The 21,508-nt window shown below is 43.4% G+C and overlaps 1 protein-coding gene across 19 annotated transcripts in view; it reads right to left on the bottom strand.

Moving 5' to 3' along the window:
• The window catches only part of PPFIBP2 (PPFIA binding protein 2), a 206,704-nt gene that overhangs the window by 72,352 nt on the left and 112,844 nt on the right, over positions 1-21,508 (bottom strand). For all 19 annotated transcript variants that reach the window (XM_043548620.1, XM_043548638.1, XM_043548624.1 and 16 more), the window contains 2 exons: positions 11,867-11,959; positions 5,971-6,084 (listed from right to left, as the gene is read on the bottom strand). In XM_043548620.1, the coding sequence (XP_043404555.1) occupies positions 5,971-6,084; positions 11,867-11,959 (207 nt within the window). The remainder of the gene's footprint in view (positions 1-5,970; positions 6,085-11,866; positions 11,960-21,508) is intronic.

Consider the following 21,508-nt stretch of genomic DNA (forward strand, 5'->3'; position numbering starts at 1 on the left):
TAAATGAAATAGGATAATTTAGAAAAAAGGCCTCTGCAGAGTGTCTCTTTAGCCCAAAATAAAGTAAGTACAGTAAGGTCCAGGCTATTCAGTAGCCCGTAGGAACAGGAGGAAAGTCATGCGACACATTAATATAGAAATCATAGAGAAGATTCTCAGTTAGGTAAGAAAAACTATTCTGCACAAATACACGATGTGAAATACTCTGCTGAAGAATCACTTTGTACTTTCCATCTTTACTTAAAGCAGTTTTGAAACAAAATGGTTAGAGACCTACCTGGTTAGCAAAATTCAGCAAGAACCACCACTAATGAGGACTGCACTTTTCAAGTGCTGTGTGTCAGCTGTGGTAGAAATAAGATATTCGCTTAACTCAAAACACAGCTGAGAGCAACGTACATGTGTAATCTCCATGAAATGGTGCAAAACAGCAGCAGACAGCGAATTACAGCTCTCTGATTCACCATTTGCACATTATATAGCCAAGCAAGTGGAAAGCACTGAACTTACCAATACTCTGACTATTTGAACAGTCTTTGCATATATGTGTGAAGAACAGAGCAGTACCTACATTAAATGTAAACTAGCAAAAGGTGTGCAATGCTCACCTATGCAAATAGCGACATGATTAGCCAGTTTGCTACTATAAACTTACTAATAACCAAAAAAGCACAGAATATATCACCACTTAAAACTCTCGCACCAAGCCAGCTACTGCAAGTACTTGCTGCAAATTGTAAAGAAGTGTTGAAACTTGTCTGCATTCTGGTATCTTGGGTAATTGAAAGTTGACAGTATGACCCTTTCTGGGTAGCAAAACCCCCATGAGGTGAAGAGTTATTTCAGATTTACACTATTGTAACTCAGATCGAAATCTGGCCCACTCATATACAGGAAAGATGATAGCGAAAATGAAATAATCACAGGCTACAGTGCATCTCACACACACACAAGTTGTGGCCCTTGCACCATTTCTCTCTTCATTTTTTAAGCCCCTAGTGCCTGTGGAGGGAACCATGCTCTCCAATGGTATCCTGGCCAGCCCTTTCAGAGACAGAAGCGAGGACGGAGTTCCAAAAACCCTCCTCCCTGCTTCTTAAACCTATGAAGTGGTTTGGCCAGAATCTCACCCCAAGAGGAGAAAAGACATAAATACAGACTTATTTGTGTTCAGATCTTTATTTTCTATTTATATTCTTAAGCGACAGTGTCCTGAAGACAGTCTGACTGATCCAAGACTCTCTGGCAATAGACCTCATGGGAAACACCTCTTGTCATAATGTTATGGGGACTATCTGAACAAACTACCCGGAGCCCTCTGGATTGACTATTGCTGATCATATGCCAAATGCAGGACAGCTATGGAGGACAGGTGGAATCAAATGGTCAAAGCATGGCTAGGAGTTGGGACTGATATGAGGGAGGAGTACAACATGCTGAAAACCAAGACTAGCCCTGAGGAATCAAGCCCTTCTTGCTCTTGGAAGATTAAGTTTACCACAGCCTTGTTTGTGCTCATTCACTTGGTCAATCTTGAATAGTCCTTCCAAGGCTAATTAGACAATAGACAATCTTCAATAGTGAGTCAGAGCAGAGACTCAGCACCTTGCCTCACCCTTTATAATTTACCTACACATGGACAATACAAATACCAAATGTTTATCTATCTAGTTATGGACTAAAGCTTTGTCTAAAACAAAGACCTGCACTGGAACTGCCAAAACTCTCTTCTCTTCTATTTATTTATTTTTGACAAAGCGGATAGACTCAGGAACCTCTAGTACTGAACTCACACATCAAAACAAATGTTAAGCAACTCTTAGCACTTCAGGATGAATTTCTTCTCAGTCAGAATGGGATGTATATTTAGGGCCTATCCAAAGTGCTAAAGTCAACAGAAATTTTTCCACTGATTTCAATGGATTTTTGAAAGGTCCTATAGGTTAAGTGGTTTGAAAAGAAAAGAAAAGAAAAGAAAAGAAAAATACCCCAATCACACCCATGACCCTCTTCTTCATTCCTCACAAGACAGAATACATGTTTTCTAAACTTAAGGGTTGATCCAAAACCCACTGAAATCAATTCAAAGACTCCTGTTGTCTTCAATGGACTTTGAAACTGATCCCTGGTACAGCTCTTCAGATATGAATCAAGCCCTAGTAAAAGCAGAACCACCATTGCAAGTTTCTTCAAGGAAACATGAGAAGTTGATCTTGACCCAGTCGCATGCCAGACTATTCTTCTGCACCTGAGCCGTTCCACTACACTCTGCTTTGTTATCCTCTACAAGAAACGGAAGAAAATTTTGCATAATACTAATACATGAAGAGTAGCTTATTTTTAAACCACTGTTTGTAAAGTGTTTGCACTGTAGCTTTAAAGCAGAGTTCAAAATAACCACCCATAAATCATAAGCCAAAAGGATCCTAGCCAATAGCCCCGCCCTTATATCATGGGCAAGTCTCTGCTAGTCTGGGTTCAGCTGGTATGTATTTTGCAGGGTAGCATTACATACTGTTGCTGCAGTGATATAATCAGATATCTTACTAAAGCAACTTCATTAAACCATACTTAAGCAAGCTCAATAAAAAAATAGACAACATCTAAGTGTAGCACTTTTGGAGCACAAGTAACTTTGGGAGAAACTCAAATTGTATTATCAGTTAGAAAATAAAATTAAAAAGCCAGAGCACATTCTGGAACAACATACATTATTGTTATTTTCAGAACCGTGAACATGCTGATACACATTGCATTTTGGCTTAGATTGGTTTTATTAATACATGCTAAGTTTTTCCAAGCATGGGGAATGCTCTTTTCCTTTTCATTTACTATTTAACACAACAAAGAAAGAGAAAGTGAACTGAGATTCACTAAGCCCTGGTCTACACTGGGGGATCTATCTAAATTACGCAACTTCAGCTGCGTGAATAACGTGGCTGAAGTCGACGTACTTAGACTTACTCACCGCGGTGTCTTCACTACGGTGAGTCGACTGCTGCTGCTTCCCAGTCGACTCCACCTGCGCCTCTCACGGCGGTGGAGTACAGGAGTCGACGGGAGAGCGCTCGGGGGTCGATTTATCACGTCTAGACTAGACGCGATAAGTTGGCTCCCGCTGGATTGATTGCTGCCTGCCGATCCAGCGGTTAGTGTAGACATACCCTAAGACAGAGTCAATGCAGTTCAACATACAGCAGCTGAGCAATCCAACTATGAATTAAGGCTGGTATTTTCAAATACACCTAAGGAAGATAACAGCAAAGTATCGCTGAATGGCAAGGGGAGTTGTACTGTTAACTGCCTTAGATGCTTTTGAAAATCTAAAACTTGAATAGTTAAAATTTAGCACTTATATAAATCTTTGCACAATTGGGGCCTAAATTAACAAATCAGTGTCTGGAAAATTAAACTGAAAATAAAATTTCGTAATGCCTAATTCATAAAGAGACTCCTGTCCTACATGCTGTTTGAAAAAATAATAAATAAATCACCAGTTTATGCCTATCCTTACTGTTCACTCCCACTCAGAAACAATGGAAGTGGTAACAGAATCGCAGACCACGTGTAGAATGTGTAGGTTTAATTTAAACGAAGCAAATACTGCATGCAATAGTTCAATAATAGACTTGGAGTCAGGTCTCCTGCGATCTATTCCTGTCTCTCTCACTGCTTTGTGGTATGATCCTGGGTAAATCCCTTGGGGCCTGATCCTGCAGAGAGCTCTGTGAAGATGTTAGGGTCCACTGACATGTAACATTGCAGAATCAGGGTCTAACAGTCTCTGTGCTTCAATTTACCCAAGAGCTAAATAGCTATAATGTTTACTCTTGGGGGAATTCTGCACCACTGAGCAAGGGCAGAACTAACGTCCCCGGCAGATTTTACTCTTTCCCTGTGGAATAATTGATTCGCATGCCCCTCCCAGGCAGGGTCCTGAGCAGGCGCATCTGGTTTGGGAATCAGGAGCAGCCACGGAGCATAGGTGCTGGAACTAGGGGTGCTGCCACATCCTCTAGCTTCAAGTAGATTCCATTATTTACGGGGTTTACTGTTTGGTTCAATGGCTCTCAGCACCCCCACTATAAAAATCGTTCCAGCACCCCTGCCGGGGAGTCATAAATTATCACCTCCAGGGGTGCGACTGGGTGTGCGTGCAAGCTTCTGTCTCTCTCGCTCACTATTGAAGCGTTCCTGGAGCCAGGGAAAAGCAGGGTTGGGAACGCCCCAGCCAGGGCTGCCTACTGTGCGCTGGGCACCAGCTGCAGAGAGACTTCCTCTTTCCCTGCACAGGCCCCTCCTGGGACAGGGACTGGGTCAGACTCACTCCCAGGAACCTCCCCTGGCTGCCCCCATTGCTCCCCAGCCACAGGTGGAAGGATCATTGTATGGGGAGCTGCCCCCATCTGCCAAACCCCCATGCATCTGGACCCCCACCCCTGAGCACCCTGCACTTGAACCTCCACCCCGCTGAGCCCCACCCCTGCTGCACCTGGACCACCTCGCCAAGCCCCCACACCTGGACCCTCACCCACTGAGCCTCTACCAGCTGCACTCAGACCCCCGACCCCCACCAAGCCCCACTCCCTCAGCACCTGGACTCCACCCCCACTGATCTAGAAAAAAAATCCTCTCAGATCTGATTAGGAATGCTTTTATTCTATTTCTGATGTTTCACGTTCTAAATAGCTGCCATTCTTTTCTAGAGATTCACTTTCTGAATAGAAAATCATAGGTGTTAAAATTGGCATTTTTCAAAATCTAGCACAGTTTATATAGGGGAATCCAACCTCCCCCAGCTTGAAAAGTTTGGGACCATTAATACTACCAAGAAATCCTGTTGGCTAAGAGGTGCATATGAAAATTGTCATTGTGACACATGATCTAACTTTACTATATGTAGACTGCCACTGTTTACATAATATTTGTATACCAGAAACACTATTACCATAAACATGGAGAATGTCTATATAAATGAAGACAATGCAGTAATAATTTAAAGTAATGCATATTTTATATTATCTAAAACTAAGTGTATATAACACTTGGATAAGATCAAAACAAATAAGCTCACCAATAATTAATTTTTCCCTACAAATCTACAGCCTTGATTTTAAGATCTATTTAAATTCTCTACTCTTTTCCTAAATATCTATAATCTAAATTACCTGTAGACACTCAGCATTTCCAGTACCTCTTGTTGATAGGCATGGAAAATTGCAGAGAGCAACTTCTTCAGAATCTTTGTCACTCTGAAACTGTCATTGCTATCTGAAATGCTTAACTATATGGTGTATTCTACTCCCTCATTCCCTGCTGTGAAATGGCATGGATGGGTTAAGTTGAACAGCAAACAAAGTGAACTGTGGTTTTGTAAGCACATGGCTAGAAGTAAGGAAAAAACAGCTTTATATAGTAGCTCTTTCTTTGAGAAGAAAGAAAGAAAGAAAGAAAGAAAGAAAGAAAGAAAGAAAGAAAGAAAGAAAGCTCATAAAAATGAATGAAAAAAATGTTAGCCTAATTAATTTCAACCTCAAATGAGTTTAAAATTCAACTTCAGCCCAAATCACATGAAAGCAGGAGACAGTTTAAAGCAGTACACATTATACAATTAACCCCAACAGAAACTGGTATTTTGTTATTATATTTAACCGGTCTAACAAGTTATTCAACCATCTCTCCAGCCCTCTTCTAGCTTAATTTGTTTGAGTAGTCTGAATAATATACAGTGGTTTCATTTTACATGCCTACTGCTTACAGTGTTATACAACAGACGGGTAAAATCCATGTACACCAGGAAAGCAAACAAACATGTATTATGAAAATATCGTTCAAGGCAACAGACACAATAAAAGGAGACAAAATTGTTCTATGTCCATTTACTCAGGGCATTACAGATTAAGAAGCATGTATACATGTTCCTCCATCTTGAAAGAGATTGCATAAGAATCCTCCCATGACAGACTTTACCTGTTGAAGCATTTCTTCAGTAGCATTAAGTTTCAGCTGATGCCCCTCAAGACAGACCTCTAGGTCCCGGATTTTCTCTCCTTGGGCCTCCACCTGATCTGTGAGGACACTCACCTGTAATTTGAGAACAAGGCAAGGAGAACACTTTTGAACTTACTGTAAATAAATGTCAGCTAACCTTATTAACCAAACAGTCCAGCACACAACGTATTTTTATATCCAGTCTGTCACTGAAAGTCCTTAAAAGTTTCACGTTCCTGAGTAATGTATCATCTTCCTCTGGCAAAACAAACAGGAATTTTGAATCTTACCTCAAAGCCTGTCTCACAATATCTTTGCTTTGAAAACATCAGTCACCTTTCTTGTACTTGTTTTAAAATAAAAAACACTAAAGACACATCATCTCTGGAAGACTATGTACAAGCAGCCTGAGTAAATCATATACCAATGTGTACAGTAAACAGTCTCTTTTTTAAAAAATAGCATAGAATACTCTTAATATTTTAAGTGGTATCAGAACATGCATTGTTATTTCAGCTTCTGTTAGCACTTCACTCCTTAAAGTGGATAAAAAATAAAACTGTTCTTCAGGAAACTAACCAATTAAAGTACTTCTTACAAGAACCTGAGAACAATTTACCTATCAATAAAGCTTTCTGAAGCTATAAAAGAATGTAATATGTAAAAGGCATGTTTTAGCCTTGACAAAGCTCTACTCCACAAAAATTTCCAAGCTTCACAAGCCAAAACATGAATGCAAAAGAACTGAAATACAAGGGATGAATTGTTGTGAAGGAAACAATTCGTAATACTCTTAAGGAACTGTAAGAATGGTGGTACAAACTGGTTTACAAAAGAGTAAACTGTAATAAGAAAAGCCCAATAGCTTAACTCAGACACTTATTAAAACTCAAAAAATTTATTCAGCATAACATTACAGAGATTTGAAAATCCACCCTGTAGGCCTAGGTCAGAGGTCTCAAACTCAAATGACCATGAGGGCCACATGAGGACTAGTACATTGGCCCGAGGGCCGCACCATTGACCCCACCCCCCGCTGCTGGGGCCCCGCCCCCACTTCACCTCTTCCGTGAGGCCCTGCCCCTGCCCCGCCTCTTCCAACCCCTTCCCTGCCCCCATTCCAACCCCTTCTCTGAACACGTGCCGTATGTTTGAGACTCCTGGCCTAGGTGATGCAGCCCATGCTGCATAATCTTATATATTTGTTCATTATTGTTATTAATTGTATTTGGGTAGCCGTAAGAGACCCAGTCGTGGACTAGGACCCCATTGTGCTAGGTGCTGTACAAACATAGAACAAAAATGACAGTCTTTAAAGAGCTCATAATTTATGCACAACAATCCCTGCAAAAACAAATAGCAAGGATTAAACTGCAGATTTAACTTCTAATTTCTTGGCACCAATATAATTAAAATCAGACTGAAATTTGTGTGACGAGTTCATTTTTGTTTAAGTTTTCTCTCTCTTTCCAAAAGTGGCTATAAAGGAATGAATGAGATTCCACAGAACAAGGCATTGTGAAAGATGCACACTGCATCTTTGGAAGTTAAATTTCAGGGCTTCTCACATCCTTAACAATGCTGATATTTAAACACTTTAGAAATGAAGTGCAGAGTGGCCAAGTTTTGTGCTGTTTGAAGCACGGTGTTTAAAACAAATAATTTAATAAGTAAATTTCCACATTTTCAATTAATTTGCATGTAACCACTTATGGTAAACAGACCCTGTCCCAAGCCACAGCAGGCATAGGACAGGGAGCTTCACAAAACTCAGTGTAGTTGGGGGCATGGGGGGGGGCAGTACTGGGCCCCCCCGATCTTCTCTCTCCACACTGCCACCACTGCCAGAGCCTCCTTTCCCGTTCAGATCCAGCATGGGGAGAGGCTGCCTGGCTGATGTAGAGCAGGCACAACATGGTGGCCCCTGGCAGACAAGAGGAGCATCTGCAGCCAAGCTTGCTGAATGACGTCTTTGCTGAATTGCGGGAATGTGTTGCAGAGCTAGCAAATGCTTGAGTGTCATGCCAGAAACACGGTTAAAAATCTTCTGTAATAATTTTATGCTAAAACATAGTCCCACATCAGGATTTCTGAATTTGTATCCCTAATTTCGTAGCCTCGCCTCATCTAGGGTGACCAGACAGCAAATGTGAAAAACTGGGACGGGGTTTGGGGGGTAATAGGAGCCTATGTAAGAAAAAAACCCAAAAATCAGGACATCCGGTCACCTTACCCTCACCATATAGAGTCAAGTGGTTCAATATGTATCAGCTACCATAAGCAAGAATTTGACTCTCTTTCCCTATCCTGGGCGAATAAATCCTTCAGCCCTGGATCATTAGTTTGCTACAAACACTTCATTCTTAGAATTTATTAAGCCCTGGTTATTACTTTAGACAGGATGTAACTTCAGGCTTCTAAACTCCTGTTAAACACAACCTTACCTTTGCTGTCATGCCCAGCTCCAGCATAACAACAATTAGATAAGCTGATGTCCTTGAGGAGGATCTCCAAAACCTTCAGTCGAGCATGAACCCAGCAAGAGATATGGGTTCTATAGGGAAAGCTGCTGCTGCTTAAATACTTAATTAGGTTTCCATTTTTTCCGTGAAATGAAGATGATAGGTAAAGGGACAGATGGGAAGGGAGGTGGTGAGTGGAGATAATGGGACAGGAAGAAAAAGGGCCAATGTATAGAATCCTCCTTTTTAGTTTGCTCCCTGCAGCTGTCACTATAAGAGAGAATGCAAGTTCTATTTAAAGGATTACGGTGTAACTGGGTAAACACTGTAATCCCCAAGGAAAAGGTGACCTGCATAGGCATTTAATAAAATCCCAGCAGCTTCAGAAGTATGTGCTGAATGTTCCAATAGCTAAGCTAAGAGGCACATTAGAAGCTTAAAACGACATTGTTTCTCCTCTGTTAGGTCTCACATCTGCCAGTCGCGCTAGGAATCACTGGGTTGTACATAGAGCAATGTTCCCGCATACACTACACTCCTCAGTCATCAAAACCCACTAAAGCCTATAGAGTATAGAGAAAGTCCTTGTCTTTTAACTCACTTGCTTGGTTTTGCACATGTTTATTGTTTGAGATCCCAAAGGGTATAACTTTGAAAAACTAGGCAATACAGGAGAAAAGAAGCACTTGTATGAACTCCCATAAACTGTCTTGGGGCTACAACGAGACGTCATGGCTGATGTGGCATCTCTAACCTATATTGCACATTTGGCAACACTGAGAAGCACTGGTCAGTGGTGAGGCTTGATGGGAGAGAATTTAACTCTGAAAGGTTTAATGCAGAGATGTTTGAGTCAGCCCACTCAATATAGGGTAGAGGTAGGGGGCACTGCCTTTCCCACTGCTTCATCTCCAGCCGCTTTGTGTGGACTAGGAATGCTCTAAGCAGCCTAGGTTGCTTAACCTTGTGCCAATGGACTACGGTCCCTAAGAGATCATACACCATCTAGGGATAGCAGGAGAGCAGTGTGCACCAGTCACTCCCTCATCTGACCTTGTCCTCTGCACCACGGAGGCTTTAGGCGCCAACTTCGTGGGTGCTCTGGGGCTGGAGCACCCACAGGGAAAAAATGGTAGGTGCTCAGCAGTCCTACTGATCAGCTCCTCCTCCTCCACCCAGTGCTTCCCACCCACTGGCAGCCCTGCCGATCAGCACCTTCCCCTCACTCCCAGGGCCTCTCACCCATCCTGATCAGCTGTTCCAAGGTGTGCAGGAGGCACTGGGTGGGAGAGGGAGGAGCGAGGGCAGGGCACACTCAGGGGAGGGGGCGGAATGGGGCTGGAAGAGGTGGGGCAGGGGTGGAGTGGGGGTAGGCGCCTTTGTGGCTCAGGCTAAGAAGACACCACTGATTTAGACTGAGCGTTTTAGGGCAGCAATGGTCTTTTACAATGGGGCACTAGTCTTGGTTGGAGCCTTGTGAGTGCTACTGTAACTCAAACAGGTAATACTGTGAGGTGGTGTGGGAAAGTGAATGAGATTAATATGTTGAATAACCAACTCTGACTTGGCTTTCGGGAGCATTCAGAACAAATTTCTGAAGCAATTTCATTAAATTCCTTTGTAGACAGACCAAAGTAACTGTCTCAGCCATGCTTAGAACTAAACATTTATGGTTTTAAACAAAGTTTCTAACAGAAGTTTTACTGCTAAGGCTTTTGCCAATGGCAGTTCTAATTAGACAGGAATGAAAATTCAAACCAAGCCAAAAGAGTATGTCTCACAATAGGTTTACTGCTTATTTTATATTGGTAATGAGAACGTCACTCAGTTAATTAAAGCAAGTGTGAATAGAAGCACATGCAAAAGAAAACACGTTCATAGAAGCTAATTACTGAGATAACAGAGAATATAAACCCACATCTATTATGGATACGTGGACTAGGAGTCACTTGCAGAGGGAAAAGGATAGATAAAGATTGCGTATCTAGAAAGACTTCTGCTTTGGGCTTTAAGAACAGCTACTGTGCAGCCTAGTAAAGGAAGGGGGGGGGAATATTCAGAAAGACTCCAGGAGCTTGATTTTATCTTGTGCATAGTTTTATTTTCCCAAGAATAAAACTTATTCATGTGGGATAGAGGCCGGGCTTTTGAAAGAGGCTTGTAAACTGGGAAGCAGGAAACCTGAAAAAAACGGACCCTGTTTCAGACTTATTTTCTCCTGGATTTATTGCCAAATTCTCCCATCCCCTCAGATTTTTAAGGAAGTAAAACACCTCAGATACAATCCAAAGGCAAGGAATGATCACAGAACCTACTGCTCTCTCTGCTTCTTGACAGAGAAACAAGAATTGGGAAAGCCAGATGTTAAACATATTTCTGAAGAGGGATTGGGCAATGGGAATACAGTGATATTGAGGTCTGGCTGTGCTTCGACTCATGGAGTAGAGAAGAATTTGACAGCTGTAGAGTCTCATGTCACCTGGAGAGTGGAAGGAGTGTGTGTTGAGAAACCATGCCACTACGGAGGGTGCATCTTCCTGCCCTCTGGAACTTTCCCTTGATCCCAACTTTCCAGTTCCCTCATTTCTCCTGTTCCAAGTTCCCCACATTCTCCCTACGGCCACAGGACCACTGGATCTATCACCTCACCTTTGAATTCAGAGTATGCTGCTGAGCAACAAAACTATAGGACTTCTCAGATCACATTATATATTCTCATGCATGGAAGAACAACTATAATAGAAAAAGAGAGTGGGGCAACTGGATCCTCATATTCAGTCATAAATCCTGAGGGTCATATGCTATATGTCAAAATAACTCCACTTACTTCCATGGATTTACACCAGCGGAGGGGTCTGGCACTGAAGAAGAGAGAAAGTGAGTGTTTGTGGCAGGTGGGATCACAATGGTGGAAGCCCAGGAACACGGGAGAGAATTGGACACAAGAGCCAGACATCCAGTTCCTAGACAGTTATAGAAATTGGCACAAAAGCATGTTCTCCATAGAACCAACTGGGACAATCTCACAAACTCAGAGTAATCTCTTTGACCTGCCACATCTGGTCACACTACAGTGTCCGTTTTGTGGATTTTACATAATGCTGTGAATAAAGGCAACTGACTTGTCCACTATTTATGATTTGATTTTTCTTCTTGCTTAGTCATTCTCGTCTCTCCTATCTTTGTGTTACATACAAATATCAATCCAGCTGGTGGCCAGCCTGGTTAGCTGCAAGCCTTCCTCATATCCAATGGCAATTTTATATTCAATGGCCAGTAAATGTTTCTTACACTGAACATATTCTTATTGATCTAACAGAACCAAGGTGTTTGGCTTCTTGTCTCTTTTGGGACTCCCTTTAACTTTTATCCATTGAATAGCAAATATGTTGATAGTACGCTACTATACATACCTGCAATATGAGGGACTCTTTATCACCCTCTAATCGTGCCAGTCGTTCTTGATAGGTTTCATTGTTAGCAGAAGAATGATGATTCACCTGAGACTGAAGATAATGATATACTAAGAATTTAAACAAATAACTGAAATGAAAATGTCAAGCAACAGCAAACATAATGAAAAGTAATACAGAACCAGGGGAGTTGCAATAATGCAAAATAAATACACATATTATACTGAATATGATCCTGCAAAGAGCAACCTGGTATGCCATAAGCAGTTTGGAGACTCCTTTTATGTGCAGCTGAATTTTAGATCCCTAGAAATAAGAAGTTATCAATACTTCTGCACACCCAAAGATCAAGAATGACATCCAGTAGAACTTCATGTCACTCCTGGCCTTTGCGCATACTAACACTTTTCCAAATTCAATGGAATACCGATTGTGGCCTGAACTGGAATCAGTGTACCATCCACCATTAGAAAGCCTGTAAGGTATTACATGGCAGGCATTTCTTTCTGCTGTCCATTTGTTTTCATTTGTCATGCAAACTTTCACTGAAAATATCACAAATAGGTTGGAAATTCATAAATGCAAATATCTGTGCTGACATGCAAATTTTGACAGAACATCCTGGTAGCACAACCCCTGAAAATACATGTTTATTATTAGACCAAAAATATGAAAGAATCCAGCCTCCACAGTGATCAGCAGCAACTTTCTGAAGAAAAGCAGCAAATCCTATAGAAAATGAACAGAGGTGAGCCTAACTGAACCTCTAGCTTTGGACACCTGCAAACTTTGGAATGTTAAAAATTCACTTCAAGCACCAGTCTTTGACTCTTGGACCCAACAGTGGAAATGATACAAACTAAGAGCCATGAAGACTATGCACAGAAGCATACTGAATTGTGGTACTTCGACATCCTTAGTCAATAAGACTTTGTATTAATTATAGATCATGCAGGAAAGCCATTTAAGAATCCACTTTACATTTTTAAAGTAATTCCAGGGTATAGCTTACTTTGCAATTAAGTCCCTATAAAAAGGCTACAGGAAAATATGGCATTTTCTCTATTATTATTATGAATTTATTACAAATATATCTTATAATGCTTATAATAGAGAAAATGAAAGTTTAACAATATACAATATAAGTTCAGGCTTTAAAAACCCTGCCTAGAAATAAATCCTTACATAATATTCTTCCAACATGTAAGACTCTACAGAATCTACTTCAAGTCCTTTGCTTTGTTTTTTCTGTTGAAGTAGACCACAAAAAGCTACCTTGTATTTTATAGGCTACAGCTTAGAGGATGCATTTTTAAGCAACATAATTACGATAAAACCAATGCAAGGAGAAAAATGAATTCCTTGTTAATGGGTTATTATCACCTTGTTCAGCGAGCAACTTATCAGAAACTACTGCAGCTGTTTAATTAGATTTCTAAAGTAAACTCACTGTGCAGAGGCGATAGGAAAAAAGCAAATGTCACATTAGAACAGTATTAAATGCCATTGTCGGTGACCATGCAATTATGGGCCTTAATAACAATCAACAGTGCAACAGTGTCTGCAGTGGTACTGAAAGCAAGACAGTGAAAAGCTGTGAAATTTATGCAAATGAACAATCTGTATACAACAGCACAATCTACTGAAATACTGCCTGATTCTGCTTCCACTGAAAGTCAACTGCAAAACTCCCTTTGCCTTCGATGATGCAGGAGCAACTCCACAAATCAGTAATTTTTGAAGAATGTATGGCAAATTGCTATGATAGCAGATACTGCACTACGCAACGGCAGGAAAAGACAGTCCTATGGACAAGTCACTAGGGCCAGATCTTCAGTGTGTGTAAATAAGTGTAGCTCCATTGATTTCAACATAGCTCTGCCAATTTGCACAGTCAGAGGATCTGTCCCTTCTGCCGCCCCTCCGATATGTAAAGGGTTTTCGACCCTTTGTTTTTTTTATTTCAGTTGTATGCTCTTGTTGGCCTCTTACTATGATTTGGTAAAAGGGTAAACAGTGAGGTGGCAAAATTTGCAAACGATATAAAACTACTCAAGATAGTTAAGTCCAAAGCAGACTGCGAAGAGTTACAAAGGGATCTCACAAAACTGGGTGACTGGGCAACAAAATGGCAGATGAAATTCAATGTTGATAATGTAAAGTAATGCACATTGGAAAACATAATCCTAACTGTACATTAAAATAGAAATTTGATGGGATCTAAATTAACTCTTACCACTCAAGAAAGAGATCTTGGAGTCACTGTGGATAGTTCTCTGAGCCCTGGTCTACACTAGGACTTTAGGTCGAATTTAGCAGCGTTAAATCGATGTAAACCTGCACCCATCCACACGATGAAGCCCTTTATTTCGACTTAAAGGGCTCTTAAAATCGATTTCCTTACTCCACCCCTGACAAGTGGATTAGCGCTTAAAATCGGCCTTGCCGGCTCGAATTTGGGGTACTGTGGACACAATTTGACGGTACTGGCCTCCGGGAGCTATCCCAGAGTGCTCCATTGTGACCGCTCTGGACAGCACTCTCAACTCAGATGCACTGGCCAGGTAGACAGGGAAAGAACCGCAAACTTTTGAATCTCATTTCCTGTTTGGCCAGCGTGGCAAGCTGCAGGTGACCATGCAGAGCTCATCAGCAGATGGGGCCATGATGGAGTCCCAGAATCGCAAAAGAGCTCCAGCATAGACCGAACGGGAGGTATGGGATCTGATCGCTGTATGGGGAGAGGAATCCGTGCTATCAGAACTCCGTTCCAGTTTTCGAAATGCCAAAACCTTTGTCAAAATCTCCCAGGGCATGAAGGACAGAGGCCATAACAGGGACCTGAAGCAGTGCAGCGTGAAACTTAAGGAGCTGAGGCAAGCCTACCAGAAAACCAGAGAGGCGAACGGCTGCTCCGGGTCAGAGCCCCAAACATGCCGCTTCTATGATGACCTGCATGCCATTTTAGGGGGTTCAGCCACCACTACCCCAGCCGTGTTGTTTGACTCCTTCAATGGAGATGGAGGCAACACGGAAGCAGGTTTTGGGGATGAAGATGATGAGGAGGAGGAGGAGGTTGTAGATAGCTCACAGCAAGCAAGCGGAGAAACCGGTTTTCCCGACAGCCAGGAACTGTTTCTCACCCTGGACCCGGTACCCCCTGAACCCACCCAAGGCTGCCTCCTGGACCCGGCAGGCGGAGAAGGGACCTCCGGTGAGTGTACCTTTTAAAATACTATACATGGTTTAAAAGCAAGCATGTGAAAGGATTACTTTGCCCTGGCATTCACGGCTGTCCTGGATGTACTCCCAAAGCCTTTGCAAAAGGTTTCTGGGGAGGGCAGCCTTATTGCGTCCTTCATGGTAGGACACTTTACCACTCCAGGCCAGTAACACGTACTCGGGAATCATTGTACAACAAAGCATTGCAGTGTATGTTTGCTGGCGTTCAAACAACATCCGTTCTTTATCTCTCTGTGTTATCTTCAGGAGAGTGAGATATAATTCATGGTCACCTGGTTGAAATAGAGTGCTTTTCTTCAGGGGACACTCAGAGGAGCCCGTTCCTGCTGGGCTGTTTGCCTGTGGCTAAACAGAAATGTTCCCCGCTGTTAGCCACGGGGAGGGGGGAGGGTTGAGGGGGTAGCCACGCGGTGGGGGGGAGGCAAAAGGCGACCTTGTAACGAAAGCACATGTGCTATGTATGTAATGTTAACGGCAAGGTTTACCCTGAAAGAGTGTAGCCACTGTTTTATAAAATGTGTCTTTTTAAATACTGCTGTCCCTTTTTTTTTCTCCACCAGCTGCATGTGTTTCAACGATCACAGGATCTTCTCCTTCCCAGAGGCTAGTGAAGATTAGAAAGAAAAAAAAACGCACTCAAGATGAAATGTTCTCCGAGCTCATGCTGTCCTCCCACACTGACAGAGCACAGATGAATGCTTGGAGGCAAATAATGTCAGAGTGCAGGAAAGCACAAAATGACCGGGAGGAGAGGTGGCGGGCTGAAGAGAGGGCTGAAGCTCAAATGTGGTGGCAGCGTGATCAGAGGAGGCAGGATTCAATGCTGAGGCTGCTGGAGGACCAAACCAGTATGCTCCAGTGTATGGCTGAGCTGCAGCAAAGGCAGCTGGAGCACAGACTGCTACTACAGCCCCTGTGTAACCAACCGCCCTCCTCCCCAAGTTCCATAGCCTCCACACCCAGACGCCCAAGAACGCGGTGGGGGGGCCACCGGCCAACCAGCCACTCCACCACAGAGGATTGCCCCAAAAAAAGAAGGCTGGCATTCAATAAATTTTAATGTTGTAAACTTTTAAAGTGCTGCGTGGCATTTTCCTTCCCTCCTCCACCACCCCTCCTGGGCTACCTTGGTAGTCATCCCCCTATTTGTGTAATGAATGAATAAAGAATGCATGAATGTGAAGCAACAATGACTTTATTGCCTCTGCAAGCGGTGATCGAAGGGAGGAGGGGAAGGTGGTTAGCTTACAGGGAAGTAGAGTGAACCAAGGGGTGGGGGGTTTCATCAAGGAGAAACAAACAGAACTTTCACACCGTAGCCTGGCCAGTCATGAAACTGGTTTTCAAAGCTTCTCTGATGCGTACCGCGCCCTCCTGTGCTCTTCTAACCGCCCTGGTGTCTGGCTGCGCGTAACCAGCAGCCAGGCGATTTGCCTCAACCTCCCACCCCGCCATAAACGTCTCCCCCTTACTCTCACAGATATTGTGGAGCACACAGCAAGCAGTAATAACAGTGGGAATACTGATTTCGCTGAGGTCTAAGCGAGTCAGTAAACTGTGCCAGCACGCCTTTAAACGTCCAAATGCACATTCTACCACCATTCTGCACTTGCTCAGCCTGTACTTGAACAGCTCCTGACTACTGTCCAGGCTGCCTGTGTACGGCTTCATGAGCCATGGCATTAAGGGGTAGGCTGGGTCACCAAGGATACATATAGGCATTTCAACATCCTCAATGGTTATTTTCTGGTCTGGGAATAAAGTCCCTTCCTGCAGCTTTTGAAACAGACCAGAGTTCCTGAAGATGCGAGCGTCATGTACCTTTCCCAGCCACCCCACGTTGATGTTGGTGAAACATCCCTTGTGATCCACCAGAGCTTGCAGCACTATTGAAAAGTACCCCTTGCGGTTTATGTACTCGGCGGCTTGGTGCTCCGGTGCCAAGATAGGGATATGGGTTCTGTCTATGGCCCCACCACAGTTAGGGAATCCCATTGCAGCAAAGCCATCCACTATGACCTGCACATTTCCCAGGGTCACTACCTTGATATCAGCAGATCTTTGATTGCGTGGGCTACTTGCATCACAGCAGCCCCAACAGTAGATTTGTCCACTCCAAATTGATTCCCAACTGACCGGTAGCTGTCTGGCGTTGCAAGCTTCCACAGGGCTATTGCCACTCACTTCTCAACTGTGAGGGCTCCTCTCATCTTGGTATTCATGCGCTTCAGGGCAGGGAAAAGCAAGTCACAAAGTTCCATGAAAGTGCCCTTACGCATGCGAAAGTTTCGCAGCCACTGGGAATCGTCCCAGACCTGCAACACTATGCGGTCCCATCAGTCTGTGCTTGTTTCCCGAGCCCAGAATCGGCGTTCCACAGCATGAACCTGCCCCATTAGCACCATGATGCATGCATTGGCAGGGCCCATGCTTTCAGAGAAATCTGTCTCCATGTCCTGATCACTCACGTGACCGCGCTGATGTCGCCTCCTCGCCCGGTATCGCTTTGCCAGGTTCTGGTGCTGCATATACTGCTGGATAATGCGTGTGGTGTTTAATGTGCTCCTAATTGCCAAAGTGAGCTGAGCGGCCTCCATGCTTGCCTTGGTATGGCGTCCACACAGAAAAAAGGCGCGGAACGATTGTCTGCCGTTGCTCTGACAGAGGGAGGGGCGACTGACAACATGGCTTACAGGGTTGGCTTCAGGGAGCTAAAATCAACAAAGGGGGTGGCTTTACATCAAGGAGTATTTCAGGCAGGACTTCACGGAGGGTTCCAATAAGAAATGGTGCACCTAAGTTATTGTTCTTATTGGAACAAGGAGGTTAGCCTGGCCTCTGATTGATACATGGCTAGATTTACCTCGCTGCACCTTCTCTGTGAGTGACTACAGTGTGACCTAGAGGAATGAGTCCCCTAGATAGGGGAGGGGGGGAAGCAAATGAGTACAAAACAAATCTGGTCTACTTCTTGTTTTGATCCACTCCATCTATCTTTTACATCTTTGGCTGGCAGCAGACGGTGCAGAAGGACTGCATGCCATCCACATCTCATGGCTGCTCGGCAGAAGATGGTACAGTACAACTGCTAGCCATCCTCATCTCTTGCCTGCCCAGCAGAAGATGGTACAATACGACTGCTAGCCATCCTCATCTCTTGCCTGCCCAGCAGAAGATGGTACAGTACGACTGCTAGCAATCCGTATCGCCTGCCTACTCACCATAAGACGGTTCAATAGGACTGACTGCAGGACTAAAGAGAATGACCTGGTCAAGTCACTCCAAATTTAGTCCCTGCGCCCATGTCTGCCCAGGCGCTCCCAGCCGACGTGGCCAGGAGCACCTCGGACACGACGATGATGGCTACCAGTCGTATTGCACCGTCTGCTGCCAGAAGGCAATGGGTTGCTGCTACTGTGTAGCAATGCCGTACCGCGTCTGCCAGCACCCAGGAGACATACGGTGACGGTTACCTGAGCGGGCTCCATGCTTGCGGTGGTATGGTGTCTGCACAGGTAACTCAGGAAAAAAGGCGCGAAACGATTGTCTGCCCTTGCTTTCACGGAGGGAGGGAGGGAAGGGGGGCCTGACAATATGTACCCAGAACCACCCGCGACAATGTTTTAGCCCCATCAGGCATTGGGATCTCAACCCAGAATTCCAATGGGCAGCGGAGACTGCGGGAACTGTGGGATAGCTACCCACAGTGCAACGCTCCGGAAGTCGACTCTAGCCTCGGGACTGTGGAAGCACTCCGCCGAGTTAATGCACTTAGAGCATTTTCTGTGGGGAGACACACACTCGAATATATAAAACCGATTTCTAAAAAACCGACTTCTATAAATTCGACCTTATTCCGTAGTGTAGACATACCCTGAAAACACCCACTCAATGTGCAGCGGCAGTCAAAAAAGCTAACAATGTTGGGAACCATTAGGAGAGGGATAGATAATAAGACAGAATATATCATATTGCCTCTATATAAATCTGTTGCATGCCTACATCTTGAATACTGCATGCCTATCTGGTCGCCCTATCTCAAAAAAGATATATTGGAATTGGAAAAGATACAGAAAAGGGCAACAAAAATGACTAAGGTATGGAACAGCTTCCATATGAGGAGATTAATAAGACTGGGACATTTCAGCTTGGAAAAGAGATGATGAAGGGGGGATATGATAGAGGTCCCTAATGACCATCATGATTGGTGTGGAGAAAGTAAATAAGTATTATTTATTTTTTCGCATAATGCAAGAACTAGGGGTCACCAAATGAAATTCACACAGCAGGTTTAAAAGAAACAAAAGGAAGTATTTCTTCACACAATGCACAGACAACCTGTGGAACTCTTTGACAGAGGATGCTGAGAAGGCCAAGACTATAACAGGGTTCAAAAAAGAACTAGATAAGTTCATGGAGGATAGGTCTGTCAATGGCTATTAGTCAGGATGGGCAGGGATGCAAAACCATGCTCTGAAGTGTCCCTAGCCTCTGTTTGCTAGAAGTTGGGAATGGCGACAGGGGATGGATCACTTGATGATTACCTGTTCTGTTCATTCCCTCTGAAGCACCTGGCATTGGCCACTGTTGGGACAGGATACTGGGCAGGGGCTAGATGGATAATTGGTCTGACTCAGTATGGCCATTCTTATGTTTTTATATGTATGTATGTCCCCTTGTTCAATAAGGCCCTGATCTCAGTTGGGATCTCTAGGCAGTACTGTACTACAGATAATGTAGGTAAACCTGGCAGTGATTATTGTGATGGGTTGGATCACAGTTACCCCCTTCGGACTGCCAACTGATGTGCTGAGACTACTTCTGCCCCTGCTTTCTTGCCCTGGCAGCTTGGGACTTCAGTGCCCTGCCTGGTTTGATTTAGACCTGCTAGCCTGTTGAAAACCCAGACCCAGGTCTGAACCACTTCCCCTAACAGCTGCAGGCTTAATTGAAAGCATATTAAGAAGTGTTCCTGTCTTTAACACTCAGATGCGCAACTCCCAATGGGGTCCAAACCCCAAATAAATCCAAAACTCAAATTGTTCGCCCTCTATAACACTGATAGAGAAATATGCACAGCTGTTTGCGCCCCCAGGTATTAATACATACTCTGGGTTAATAAATAAAAAGTGATTTTATTAAATACAAAAAGTATGATTTAAGTGGTTCCAAGTAGTAACAGACAGAACAAAGTGAATTACCAAGCAAAATAAAAAAACACACACACAAGTCTATGCCTAATACAGTAAGAAAACTGAATACAGATAAAACACCCTCAGAGGTGTTCCAGTAAGCTTCCTTTTACAGACTAGTCTCCTTCTAGTCTGGGTCCGGCAATCACTCACATCCCCTGTGGTTACTGTCCTTTGTTCCAGTTTCTTTCAGGTATCCTTCGGGGGTGGAGAGGCTATCTCTTGAGCCAACTGAAGACAAAATGGAGGGGTCTCCCAGGGGTTTAAATAGACTTTCTCTTGTGGGCGAATACCCCTCCCTCCCCCTGTGTAGAATTCCAGCTACAAGATGGAGTTTTGGAGTCACATGGGCAAGTCACATGTCCATGCATGACTCAGAACTTACAGGTAGCAGCCATGGTTCACATGCTACCTTGAATGTCCTCATGTAGACTTTTTATGTGGATCGGAGCCTTCCAAGATCCATTGTCCGTTAAGATCTTCTTGACTGGGCACTTACCTTGCAAATTCCTTTCTAAAGAAGCTGACCAAATGCCTTACTAAGGCTATTTAAAATCAAACAAGTATACAGCCAATATTCATAACTTTGAATACAACAACACATACATACAAATAGAATGAATATATTCAGTATATCATAACCTTGACATAGATATGTTAGATGGCATATGGAGCATAAAACATATTCCAGTTATGTCATATATACATTCATAAGCATACTTCCATAAAGTCTTATGGGGTGCAACGACACAATTATCTTAACTAGATCCAAGTCATAGTGGGCTACATTTTCAAACATGGCTACTTAAGGGCAGAGCTGCATGGTGCTGTGCATCCTTGACTTCCATGGTTTCAAAGGGAACTGAGGGTGCTCCAGATCTCACAGAACTGTTGATGTATAAGGTTTTCTAGAGGGTCTCAGGGGGAAGGGGCTTTAACATCTGCTCCTTCCTTTTCTTATTTTTTCAACTTACCTTTGAAAACATCTCTGTGAACATCACCTTCCTTGCACATCCCCATCTATGGTCTTTTTCAGGGGTCGGCAACCTTTCAGAAGTAGTGTGCCGAGTCTTCATTTAGTCACTCTAATTTAAGGTTTCGCGTGCCAGTAATACATTTTAACATTTTTAGAAGGTCTCTTTCAATAAATCTATAATATATAACTAAACTATTGTTGTATGTAAAGTAAATATGGTTTTTAAAATGT

This window comes from Chelonia mydas, chromosome 6 (assembly GCF_015237465.2).
Source record: "Chelonia mydas isolate rCheMyd1 chromosome 6, rCheMyd1.pri.v2, whole genome shotgun sequence".
NCBI classification, from domain to species: Eukaryota; Metazoa; Chordata; order Testudines; family Cheloniidae; genus Chelonia; species Chelonia mydas.